Genomic DNA, 13,559 nt, shown 5'->3' with positions numbered 1-13,559 from the left:
CAGCAGGAGGATATCTTTGTTGTCTGTATTGTTTTATAATGATGAAAACAGTTGCGCTCGATACATATTCACACGTGTGACTGATTATACATGAGCAATAAACTCGGTTTATGAGCTTAATTTATGAGGATAAGGTTCAGAGGATAATTCACCGAGTAGATTGTGGTTTGTGGATTAAATGGTCTGAAATTTTCTGTCATAAATTAGTGTGAGGTTACTTGTAATTCCTAGTGCATGGTACCCCATCGTTACGAGCTTACCTTCTCCCCTGTGGGGATGTGCAGCCCCTCCATCACCTTGGCAAAGGAACCCTTGTTGATCATTTTGCCTACTAGGTAATTCCCAACTTGTTTGGAGTGGGGGAAGGTCTTCATAGTCTCTTGGGGCATCTTGTTAAAACAAGCAGGTATTTTTATATCCTTTAAGTTTTTCTCCCACTCTGGTAGTATCCCATCCAAGTTGACAGTACCTGTCATTTTGTCATCCAAGCCTGCTTTCATTGCTTTGGGCATCCCTGGAGAGTCAGATCTGTATTGCTGCTTTCCAGACGTAGCTTCTGATTCACAGCAGATCCAGGCATTAAGTGTGTACGTCTAGTGATGCAAGTGCCATCCTGCTGATCACAGAGCAACTAATCCTTTCCCTCCGAGACTCTGTATTTGTCACTGATCTCTGGCCTGAGCACACAGATCTGCTCAAGCAGAACCAAGTGGTAGATTACTAACCTAACCTGATACATGATGTCAGTTAATGCCTCAGAGCTGCAGAGTCAGATGACACGTAATCCCAGCATTAGCCCAGAATATACGGCTCTCATCTTCCTACACTAGTTCCCTAAACACATGCTCAGTGCAGGTTGCACCACACTAAACTGAGCCACAGTTTTCCTGGCATGCATATCGTTGGTGTGCAAGGGCACAAGATTATCCCAAAATCACCGTGGTAACATGAATGCAAAGCTGAGTTATGTGCAAAAATTTACACATTCGCTGTGTAAAACATATGAATAAGTTTGCACTTGTAGCACCTTGAAGTCCAGGGTCACAGCCTGACTCCAGGTCTTGCAGAGGTATCTTGCATTTCTTACGACTTGATTCCTGTTCTGTAAAATGTAGCAGCGGGGACAGAGAGCATATGTGTAAGCATTTTCCTCTTTACAACAATGACTGATAAAAAAAAGAAAAGAAAAGAAGGTGTTTTTATCTGGAGCAGTTGTCTAATGATATCTGTCTTCATTACCTGGGCTCTTTCCAAAGTCATGGAGGGAGAAATGAGCCTTTCCAGAGAGCACTGTCATATACCTGCAATTTCAGCCAGGAGTTGCCATCTCTCTCCACTGACTACAGTGAAATCTTAGGGACTTAAAGCCCTGCCCAGAACTAAGTGTGATAACAAATCCTCTCTCCACTCTTTGTCCCTTGGAGCTGAACAATAAGCAATGTCCTGCTTGCCTGATTTGACTTGTGAAGTTCATAAAGAACAAAAATTTGCCAGGATGAGTGAAAATGGGAAGGAATTTTTTAAAAAAGTGTTTAAAATCCAAAATGTATTTACTGTACACTTTACAGTTTAAACTCTTGTGGGCAAGCTCAGTCCTTTGCCATCTGCATGCAGCTGCTTGCAGGTACAGGGCAATCCCTTGCCTTTCAGTGACTAAGTAAAAGATGAAGTTCCACAGGCTGAGCAATTTTTCTCATCATAACATACTCAGTTGTCATGCTTTGAGCTCTATCAGTTGACCGGCTGGAATGAGAGTTTGATAACTTCAGCAGCTTTTTTCTATTCCTTATAGAAAGCCAGAAACAAAGGAGACATCACTTTCAGAGGGAAGAACGAGAAAATTCTCCTTGGTCTGTGCTTTACTATTTGGTCTGCCTCCTTCTCATCTTCCTAAAGCACTCTTTATCGATTTTCCCACTAAAAACAAGAAAATAAAAGTGAGAGGAACCACTGTATGGAGCAGAAACCCCACATTTCTGGCACATCTCAGAAGAAAGGAAAAAACCTCTTTAAAAAATATAACAAACATTTAAAACATGATACCTAGCTAAGTTAACTATTGCTATTTTTGGGGAAAGTCCCAGCCTGACACCTTGAAAAATTCTGAAGTCAAAAACCTTCCAAATACCTTTCAAAGTAAAGTTTTTTGGCACAGTGGAGGATTTAAAAAGGGAGGCAGGGCAGAAGGAGCAAAAGAGAGTCCATCTCTGTGTTAGGGATTCCACAACTACTGATCAAATGAAGCTGAAATCCTGGATGACAAGGGAGCCACCTACCACTAGTAGTGTCTCTGCTCTGTGTTAAAGCTGTTACATGATGTGCTTCATTTCAACGTGGAAGAAAGTGTGAAAACCAACCAAATAAAGCAGATCTCTGATAGAATAGAGGTGTGAATAAAGAATACTGTCCAGTAAGGAGGACAGGTTAGCACTGTAGAAGGAACAACCACCTTAATGTCTTCAAAAAACTAGCAGCCCTCCTCCCCAGACAAGCCCTGTAGTGTATTTTTACCACCTTGCATTCATCTGGAGAGGGTGGTAGGGGAAGCAATTCTGCTTCCTTGAGAAATAAAAAAACCCAAAATAACAGAACCACAGATCTGAAGAAGGTATACTGTTCCCCTATCAACAACTAGGGAAAAAAAAAATCAAAAGGATTTTATATAAATTGAAGACTACTTCCATGTTGGTGAAGACAAATTTTGCTTTATTGCTCCATGTTCTTAGTAACCTTCTAGGGAAACTGAAATGAAAAGTTTTTTTCACGATATCTGTGCTTCTGAGCCAGAAAATATGAGGTCGTGTGTGTGCAGGAGTTAACTTTATGCGAGGGCCAGGCTTGTTAAACAACTTCATTATGTTCAGCAGAAATAAACCAGCATGAGCAGGAATTTGTCACTTCACAGCCACCATCTTGGATTTCCTCCTGTGAAGCAAAATCCTGCCTGTAGCTGTATCAAAAGCTCTTCTTGTCTCACATTATAGATGAAGCAATGTGGTCTTGCTTTCTGCTTTTTGCCATTGCAGGATGAAGCTTTAACTTAATGAAAGGCTGGGTTTTACTTCTTGGAGTAATTCTTTTTGAAGTCCTAATTTATACTCTTGTGAATACTGCCAGTTCTGTAAGATCTAGTGTGAGATTTTTCAAAAGGGCCAAAAAGTCAGAATCTTAGAGCTGTGAAGTCCCACTGATTTGAGTCAAGAGTTCCCCTGAAGCTTGGTTTCCTGGGGTTGCAGAGCATATACCTTACCTAAAGATGTGCTTTCCACAGGCATCAAGGCGTGCCACCGTGGTGGGTGGCTACGTGGCTCTGTGAGAGCAATGATGCTGTCTGCTGAGAGATGGGTCTTGTTAGTTGGGAGGCCAACATCCTACTCTCAGGACAAAAATCATCACCTCCTGCTTGACTGACATTGTCATAGGGATGTACTGGCATGAACAGAACCACTGCAGATGTCTGTTTTCCAGGAGTGGTGCTTTAAGGCACTCATGTTCTTAGGTGTTTTGGCAGCTCTCCACACTCCCTTGACTTTCCCACTGACTTCTTCTGTCTGGTGCTTGAGGTACTAATGTTGCTGGCTTAAGTCTTGAGCTTGTCTTGCTTTGGAGGACTTGAAGGTTGCAAACAGTTCATATTTCCACATGGCTTATGTTACCCAGAGGCAGGACATAGGCTCAGCAGCTCTTTCTAAGAATGAAAGCTTTTCAGGTTTCATACTGAGAAATGGGGATTTCCTTTTCATAGAATGAAATCCAAGATGGTAGCATCCAAAAGTGGTGAATGGAGCAAATAAAGGTTTGAAGACATGTTAGGAAGAATTTCATCTAACTAGTAACCTCACAGTCCATATCGTAATAACACTCAGATCCTGGAACCACTTTGGTTTGTGTTTTACAACGTAGCTAAGACATGCCCTTATTGCTCTGTAACACCTGCCATATTGTAAGTTATTTCTGACTTCTCAGGCGCTTTTTGGCAGCTGCTGAGTTTACTTTAGAAGTTACTGCATGTGCAAGTTCAGCAGCTTTTCTGCAGGATTTACTTACTGCCACATGTTAGGGGGTTAAGAAGGCATGCATTCAAGGACAGGACAGACTGTACTCCTAGAATGGTGTAAATCAGAGATTATCCTCTTCTGAGAGTCATAGTACTTCCTTAGTCAAAGAGGTGACTATTCTTCACCATAAAAAGACCAGTGGAATCAGAAACATACGGGTTGCTACTTTCTCAGTATTGATCTGGTCATGCACTCACATAACTGATGGGAATATTTCTTTTTTCTTCATAAGGAATTGGATCAGGTTGTTAAAGCACAAAAGACTTTGGTTGCTATAATATATTAAATTTTAATTAATATAAATGTATTTCCAAGATCATAGAATCATGGAATGGTTTGGGTTGTAAGAGACCTTAAACATCACCTAGTTCCAAGCCCCCTGACATTGACAGGCACACCTCCCACTAGACCAAGTTGCACAAGGCCACATCCAACCTGGTCTTCAACACCTCCAGTGATGGAGCATCCACAGCTTCTCTGGGCAACCTGTTTTAGTGTGTTACCACCTTCATAGTGAAGAATTTCTTCCTTATAGCTGACCTAAATCACCCTTCTTCTAGTTTGAACCCATTACCCCTCATCCTATCACTACAAGCCCTTGTAAAAAGTCTCCTTCTCCAGCTTTCTTGTAGGTCCCCTTCAGAACTGGAAGGCCACAATAAGGTTTCCCTGAAACTTTCTCTACTGCAGGCTGAACAACCTCAGCTCCCTCAGCCCATCCTCATAGGTGAGGTGCTCCAGGCCTTTGATCATCTTTGTGGCCCTCCTCTGAACCCACTCCAACAGGCCCATGTCCGTCCTGTACAAGATGTAACTTGTGAACATATTTTACTCATACAATCCATGCCACTACTAAATTTATATCTGACTCTGCACTGATTACTTAGGCTAGATGTTAAATAGGAAGAAAGATGAATAGGTTTACTTGGGAGATAGTCTTTGTTTTTCTGCCATGCAATATACCGCTGCCAGCCTGTAGGTATTTTGATCCCAGACAAAAACCACTCCTCAGTGTGCTGCATGTCTGTATGAAGATAATTCTGTGCCCTTGATAACATGTTAATTTTAAAATGGCTTTTATCACTACAACATTGTCAATTTTTACATTTAACACTATGATTCTCAGTAGCTTGATGACTTCAGGGGGAAAAGTTGTATTGCTGGGGCTATTCGCTGATTAGATAAAGTCTCATTATTACCTTTCTTCATTAATGACTTTTGGAAAAAGAGAGAGATGTTAATTTTTTTCTAAGTTTGTCTTTATTGAACTCAGGGGAAATCAACAGTATCAAACTGGAATCTTAATGGACTGAACTTAGAATGAACTCTGTTTTTTGTCAGTTTTTTGTTGTTTGTTTTATAGCTGCTTTACTGCTCTGTATATAAGAAAGTGATGCTATTATTGTCTGGAGCCAGTAGTAATTGGCAATTTTTTTTCTCCCCTAAAACTCTCAATATAGGCCTAACACTGCCCTTGCTCAAGTCAATGAAAAACTGCCTCTCATTGAAATGGGAGGAGAACCACACCGACAAATAGTTCAGAAATCCCACTGAAGATGGGTGGAGACCATACCATTTCCTAATACTCTTTAATGCAAACATATGTTAGACCTTCAATTAATAATGATCCCTGGAGACCAAAAGAAGGGTGGACAATTGCAAAAAAATACTTTCTCAGATATTTTGCCTGTGTTCAGAGGTCTAATATATTGCTGGCAGCCAAGAGGCAAATGGGAGCCATTAGGCTCTACACTTGTGAGATTTCTTCTTATTTTCCTTTTTTCTCTCAGTCTTTATCATGCAGACTTTCCAAGCATGCAGTACCATGTAGGAGGGGTACATTCTGTCCAATGCCCAGGACCACTGACAGATTAAACCTGCAAAGGTCACAAATTGTACAAGATCAATGTGTGGTTTTGTGATTTCAAGAATACAAATCATTACTTGAAATTACTGTATCTATGTTCTTGGCCATCCATCTACCATCTGAAGTAAGAGTTTTGTATTGAATTGTATCTTCTGTTTGCTGAATTACCTTTTGCAAGCAATGCTGTTTACAACTTTTTTACAGTGACATTGTTTTGAGGCCAAGTGGCCAGCATATGCGTCACTGATCACAGGGAAAAAGGAAAGCTGAAGACGTCTTTATCTTTGCAAGATCCACAATTTCTGAGTGGGTAAATTCCCTGTTGCAATCTTCCAACTTGATAGCCAGTGCTCTCTTGACAGCCAAGCTTCTCCAGTGGTACAATTTTCCAGAGAAGCTGGACTCTATCTGGCTGAAGAGTAAAAGGTAGGAGAAAACTTGGATCTTTGATCTTACTGACACCTGGTTCCTGAAGAGGGAAAAGAGTGTGCACCTTTTGGGTTTCTTTCTTACTGAGGGGTTAGTCAGTCTTGAAGGGAAACAGCTCCTATTGTGGCACTTGTCCTTTCTCCCACATGAGAATTGTCAATACCATCTGGGTAATTCAGTGAAAACATAATACTCCAAAGGAGCAGCACGCAATCTCCACAGCGTAAACTAAGCTCTCTAAGAAAGTTGTAGGGGAATTAATATAACATGTTTTTCTTTCACACCCAAAAGCTAGAGTTTAATAATCTGCCCTTGAGTAACCCCATTTTCCATAGCCTTCCCAATTACAGGTTTACATATGTGAGACAACCTTTGGCATAGCTGTGTACCTCTGCTTTCTTTTGGGATGCTCAGCATGGCTTATTCAATGCTGCAGTGTCAGCTCCCTGAGAATCCAATGTTATGTGTCACAGAATCATGAAATAGATGAGTTTTGAAAGAGACCTATAGAAGTCATCTCATCCAAATCCACTCGATCAAGCAGGGTCAACCAGAGTAGGTTACTGAGGACTGTGTCCAATGGTGTGTCTGAAAATAGGTGAAAAGTCCACAGCTTTGCTAGGCAATCTGCTCCAGTGCTCAGTCACCTTCACAGTAAAAAAAGTTTATTTTCTGGTGCTCTGAGGGAACATCCTGTTTCCATTGTGCTCATTTGATTTTGTCACTGGATATCACCAACAAGCGTCCGGGGACTCCAGAACTGGAGCCAGCACTCCAGACATGTCTCTCTAGAGCTGAGCAGAGAGGAAGGAGCACATTTCTTGACCTGTTGATAAAGCTCCCACACATGCAGCCTAGGAGGCAGCCTTGGCAGTCATTGCTGCAAGGGTGCATTGCTGGCTCATGGTCAAATATATATCATGACTGCCTCAAGGGTAGGATCAAGAAGTGTCGTTGGTTTTGTCTTTGTTGTTTTTGTAAATATTTTTTCAGAGTTCTAAAAGGGGATGAAGTAGACAAAGAGGATAAGAACAACATCAGAGGAGTAAGTGTGCAACCCCAGTTTAGTCTGGTTTAAACAAGAACACAAGGATGTCTTTGGAGGTACTGTTTCTGAGTGCTGATAAAGGAAGGCACTCGTTGCCAACTCTTCTCATGGTTGCCACTTGAGAAATAACTCCATTAAGGGACTAAACCAGAAACACACTTGTGCTTGGCCACTTAAAATGAAAATAAAAGGCATTAATAAAAATGTAAACTCCCAGAGCAGACTTGTGAAGACCAGTAAAAAAAATTAGGAAACTGTGGGAGGCATGGTTATGACAAATAATTAACTGTAGGCTGAAGAGTCTAGACAAGAGTCTGTACAAGGTATATTCAAGAAACAGACCATTTTGCTTGCATATTTGGGGGACTTTATATTATTTTTTGTATACTTTCTTAGGATAAGCATATAATTTGATGTTGTGAAACTGAGGGAAAAAAATTCTTTGGTAGGAAATAAGATAAACAAAAATAATAGGGCTCTTTCAGTGCGTAGTAACTTTTAAGAAATATTTCTACTTTTTAATTAGTGTTTTTATTACTGAAAGGCTTAAGTTTTCAAGCACTACTGTGGAAAGAAGTTCTAGACCTGTCAGAACTGCAAATGTTCGGCATAATTTATTCAGCCTACATATTAATTTCTCAGCAGCTGCTAAGTCAAGGATATCCACAGGATATCTAGACAATGTGAAAGCAATAAATCTCTGATCAAATGGAGCCCTAGTTGGAACACTTTGAACTGAGGAAAGAAGTGTCTTGCAGAGCTGTGTTGATGACATCCCACTGTCTGATAGCACGTATTCCTACAGAAGCAGTTGCTGAAATTAAGGAGGATGAAATAGGAGTCAGAAGCTTCTGCCAGTAGAACCCTGAACAACACATCGAGAGATGGGAACACCATGTGGCCCCAAAATAATACCCGAAATCCTGGTCCTACTATGCCAACAACTGACATGGACATTAAGAAGAATGTAAACGTAAGCCAACTTGGTGCAAATAGTAATCAGCTGCAACGTGTCCCACACTGTGCAATTCTTGTTTCACAGGTTTTGGTTATTAGGTGAGATTTCATCAAACCAACTACTGTTAGCAATGTAGATCCCAACCAGAGTAGCCACCATTGACTGTTATTTGTAAAACTGGAACAAGCTGGGATTTTTAAAATGAAACCATTTTTCAGGAAGCAAATGCTCAACTGATGTTTCATGGGAATGTATGAATTCCTGTGAGAAGGAGTTTTCTGCTCCAGGATAGAAAATAATGTGAAAATGAAAGAGAGATTACAGGACCAAGAAAACAAAAAATTGACAGCTAAAGCTTTCCTAGGAAACACCTACATCCTGAGCCCTCCAAAGTTTTCTGGCACCCTAGAGGAATGTTTTAATGGCAATTGTGAGGAAGCTGCCCCACTTCTGTAAATGAATGAGGGTTCATTAAGACAGAAAAGGCAATGCTGGATCACTGACTCATTGTTTAATGCATTGTCTTGGGTATAAAAGCAGCTGGAAATGGAAGGATTTGTACTTCAGCTTCTCTTGTCCCAGCCCAACCAGGGACTATTGTGTCGGTCTTCTCCTTGAGTTCTGCTCTTGTCATGGACAAGATTCCAGGGATTTGGTGCATTCTAGTGCAGAATGAGATACTTTTGTTTTCCACTGTCTTGAAAAAGTCATATGAGGTGAGAATATCATCTCCTGCTTAGTTCTGATGAGGCCAAGCCAAATATTGGCCAGACCTTTCTCCCCTGAGGTTAGACGTAAGTCTCCTATTGACTCCACTGGGAGAAGGTGATTTTGTAGTGATCTACTGCTCAGTAGAAAGATTACATTCTTTCAATTTTTTTCTCCTTATCTAGGATTCAGGGGTAGAGCAGGCTGTTCCTGGGTGATGTGCCTTCCTGAAAAGAGATTCTGCAAACACATCAAAAAATGCAACTGGATTGAAACAGATAAAAAGATTAGATGTCAGGGAAAAGGTCCCACTGCATAAAGGCTGTCAGGCTGTGCTGCTCTTCCCTCCTTCCTAAACACAGTCTATAGAACACAGCCTAAGTGGAGGTCTCCATCCTTTACCCTGTCTTTGTATGTATTTTTTACCGGTTCCCCTGTAAACTACACATGCACGGGTTTAAAATCTCTGAACAGCACTAAATAAGTAAAAAAATAAACAGGAAAATATTAACTCATTCTTTATGTGTCTTACCTGGGCTGTCCTCTTAACACCTTTCCATTAAATTGTTTTGGTTTTGAATTGAAATGGAAGAATAAGGATTAAAGTCTGTGTTTCCGTGCAAGTTATTTTATTTATTTATTTAAATTGACAGCTGCAGAGTTTGTACTGACAAAGTGAGCAATAGGAATGAACTGGAGAATTAGACCTATTGTGCAGCTCTATGGACAAGGTGTTAAGTTTAAACTGACCTGGAATTCTTTGTACCATGACAATACACTGAGACCATGACAGGGCTGTCCGTTTTCAGAAACAGTTACGAGAAAGAAGAGGAGATAAACCCTTTTCCTCCCTAAGAACCTATGCAGAATACAGTTTGTACTGCCTTTGGATTGTCATTCCCCTGTGGATCAATAAATTAAGTAGCCCATCAATACCAGACAGCAAATGAATCTCTGCAAAGGAGAGCTCCCCTCTGTGGGTTTCTCGCTTGAAGTGTTTGATCTGGGTGTGCTGTCATAAAAGGTAAGAGCTACTCCATCATCTTTGGGGATTTTGATTTGCTGTCTAAAATGGATGGGGTACCTGTTTCTCAGCCTTAATCTGAGGTGGTATGGTTTTATTTGCTAATTCCTTTCTTAAAAAAATAAGAAATAAATAGCTGGAGCATTTGGAACAGATGGACTTTGAAGAGGCACCGCTGTGGGCAAATGGCAAATGAGGGCAGAACGATCACTCCTGAAAGCCTTCCTTGTGCTAACAGTCTTTGCCAGAGCCGGACTTTGTTAAATCAATACCGGATGCAGGATTTTGGGAACGGTTAACGCTCCTCGTGCCTCGTTGAACAGAACCCTGTGCATGGCCTCCAGACAGAGCCGAGGAGCTCTGCAGGGCTGCCTGCAGAGCAATGGGCAGCAGGCTCTCCTCCACTAGACTACAGCTTGAGATGGCTTACACATTTCCCACTGATTTCTGTTAGGAATACAATCTGGGAAGTACCCAGTGTGGGACGGGGGTGCCTAGGCTTCTGTGCATATGCCTGTGGCTTTGCCTCCTAAACCACAGTCCCTCAGTATATCTGGAGCTGCATGTTATTGCCAGCCCCTCTCTGGGCATAAATCCTCGGGGTCGGTGCTGCTGCAGGAGTGAGTGCAGCTGCTTGGCAGGGCGAGGAGACACCTCTGGGCGAGCGCCCAGCAGCCCAGCAGCCCTGGCAGAAAGCATCCTTTAAAAAACACCCAGCAGCGAAGGCAAATCATTCAGCAGGTTTGTTAAAAAGTGAAGGCCTACTTGAGAAGAGGAGGAGGCAGGAATATATTTTGGTTTTATAATGGGAAGGGAATTTTCCCCCCATTTGCTGAGTCAAGGAGTAGGTTAAACCCACAACTCTTCTAGAAGGATAACTTTGCATGCTACATCTGTCAGGTAAACAGCATGTGCATGTAACACATGCAGCAGTACTGGCGAGTTGCTTATAAATCAGATAATTAAAGATGTATTTTACTACAATGTCTTGAAGGAGGCTCAGCATTGGGCAGTGACTTTTATTTACAATTTAACAGTTAAACATATTATACTGCATAAACCTTGAAATGGCTTGATTATAAAATGTGTTTTGGAAAGTCTGTGTGCCTTCCCCACAGAGTGCTAAACCTGGTGAAAAATGGGTAGCATCAATAAACACCAAAGCTTGTACCAATAAATGTGTTCCCTTCATTACTCAGAGCCCAGAGCTATTGAGGTATAAAAGGCCCCATTCTCCCCTACAAGGGAATAACACATGTAGGGCAGAGGAAACCCAATAAGTTTCAGCATGTAGTTTCCTGCTCATTTCTCCATGGGAGGGGGATGGGTGAGGACTTAGGGCGTGCTTTCTCCAGGTGACAAAAAAAATAGCTGCCTCTCTAATTTATGGATGTTGGGAAACCTAGAGAGTCAGGAACAACCTTTCTAGTTAACCGTCCTACAGACAGCTTGTCATGTTAGGTACCCTTCACAAGTGCATTTTTTAAAAAAAAGTCAAGCAAATGGTTGTGTGTTCCAGTTCTGTCATTTGTGTGAGAGGACTGGGAGCTGTGTGTCCGTGCAGCACTGCAGGCACCCTGACAGACCTTCACAGCAGCACGGTGTTTGGCTGTAAATTGCAGCCTTTGAGTTCCTGCAGTCCTAATGGGCAGTGGGAGATCTGCTGTTTTTAGAATAAATTAGAATTGCATTGTTGCCATGAAACTATGCAGGATGGTTGTAATGCTCCCTGTATTATGTGTGCTTTATGTATATATATATGTACACATATATATAAGAATCTACAGAGAGGGGGCAGTTCATCTGATGCAGATGAGCTTTAGTAGCATTTGTTAGTTCATATCACTGCATCAGCAGCTACGTTCGTCAGCCCAGGAACTGAACTTGGGGACTGCCCCAGACCCAACTCTATCCACATGAAGGTGTCTGATGGGAGGCAGATGCTGGTCCTGTGAGGGACATGGAGAAAATTTTGGCAATCTGGTCCACAGTTTTCTCTCCTGGTTGGGGGACTGAGTCTATTCCACCCTCTCCTCCTTCCTCTTGCACTCTGCAAAACTGGATTCTATTCAGACCAGGGTAAAATTGGGGTGCACTGCAGTGGCTGAGTTCCCAAAATGTCCTTTTTTTTTCAGCAAGATTTCTTCCATTGCTTGGCTCAGATCTCAGTTTGAGCTTAAAGAACATGTTTTCTCAGACTTTGAATCAGATGCAGAGATGAGTCTATATATTGTCTACATGTGTGCTTTGTATGCTTCTCAGTATCTGCAAAGTTCTAACAATCTTAGTCTTTTTACAAGACTATTTCCTTTGTTTCAAGTAACTTTTTTTTTTTTACCTGACCTGTAACTTGAATAAGTATTCTCCCGTGCAGCTTTACCCTTAGTATGGAAAAAGAAAATATGAATTTGCTCTGTGGTTTTTTGTTTGTTTGTGTTTGTTTTTTTTTTTTTTTTAATAAGCTTTCCCCTTTTCACCTGACTTTCTCAAACATAAAGTGCCCCCCCCCGAAATGCCTCTGTGCAATGTCTCTGAAAAGTGAAGCAGAAGCTTCCCGAAACGTGACAGTTGTTGCAGATGCATTGCCCCTGTGTGGCAGAAGAGAGAATAAACAACATATGGGAGATGATAAGTGCTGCTCCAACGCTGTGGCAATGAGCAGAGGATAAGAGCCCCTGTAAAACAAAATAGACTTTTTGCCCTAATCTGTTTTAAAGTGCCATAAAATTACATTGATTTCAGGCACATTTCCTTTGCCCTTGTTTTCAATATGTTGCTCTTGAAGATTTAAGTTGATGTATCTGAGTATAGACCCCATGTGGTTCTTCAGATAATCAGAATGATGCTTATCCTGAAAATACACTTGAGCTGCAGAATGTCACAAATCAGCTTTTCCTTTTCCACACCAGGACTTGCTTTCCCTGTGCCACAGTGGCAGTCTATGTCTCCTAGCCATGGCTCATATTTGCCCCCCAAGTATGCTGGCAGCCACTCTGCACACCCCTGTGCTGCCTCTGCCCTAAGCTCCCTGTCCATGCCAGGAGACTGCTCAGTCCAGGGCACACCGTGGTGGCTGTTTTATCTGGACAGGAGAGACCTTTTCCCACAAACACTTAAGCATAAGCATGTTACCTCCAGGAAAGGTGCTTTTATCACTAAACGTCTGACAAAGTTTTAAGAGCTTATTATTTTGGACTCTCAACCCACTCTGGTAGTGAAAGCATGAGTTGGTAGTGGGGCTTATTTGTTATTTGCCTATTGCTGTAGACATCTGTAACAGTTACATTAACTTTGATCTTTTATTTTCCTCACTTGGAGAAGTCCTCATTACCAAAGCATCACCTCTGACCTTCTTTTATATTTTCAGTGTGCATTTTTGTAACTCCTTTTTCACATGGGACATGTAGTGTCTGACACTTGGTACAAAGGAGACAAAATTTGCACTTCTGATACAAAGAGCAGCAGGA

At 41.6% G+C, this 13,559-nt stretch overlaps 1 protein-coding gene across 1 annotated transcript in view; it reads right to left on the bottom strand.

Annotated features, from left to right (window-relative positions):
• The window catches only part of LOC103771484 (hormonally up-regulated neu tumor-associated kinase-like), a gene marked incomplete at its 3' end in the record, with an annotated part of 21,603 nt that extends 21,091 nt beyond the window's left edge, over positions 1-512 (bottom strand). The window contains exon 1 of the mRNA XM_008938782.1: positions 261-512. Within this exon, the coding sequence (XP_008937030.1) occupies positions 261-512 (252 nt within the window). The remainder of the gene's footprint in view (positions 1-260) is intronic.
• Positions 513-13,559: the final 13,047 nt, after the last annotated feature.

Source organism: Merops nubicus, unplaced genomic scaffold, assembly GCF_000691845.1.
Source record: "Merops nubicus isolate BGI_N331 unplaced genomic scaffold, ASM69184v1 scaffold17394, whole genome shotgun sequence".
Lineage (NCBI taxonomy): Eukaryota > Metazoa > Chordata > Aves > Coraciiformes > Meropidae > Merops > Merops nubicus.
This window is presented reverse-complemented; position numbering and strand designations above follow the sequence as displayed.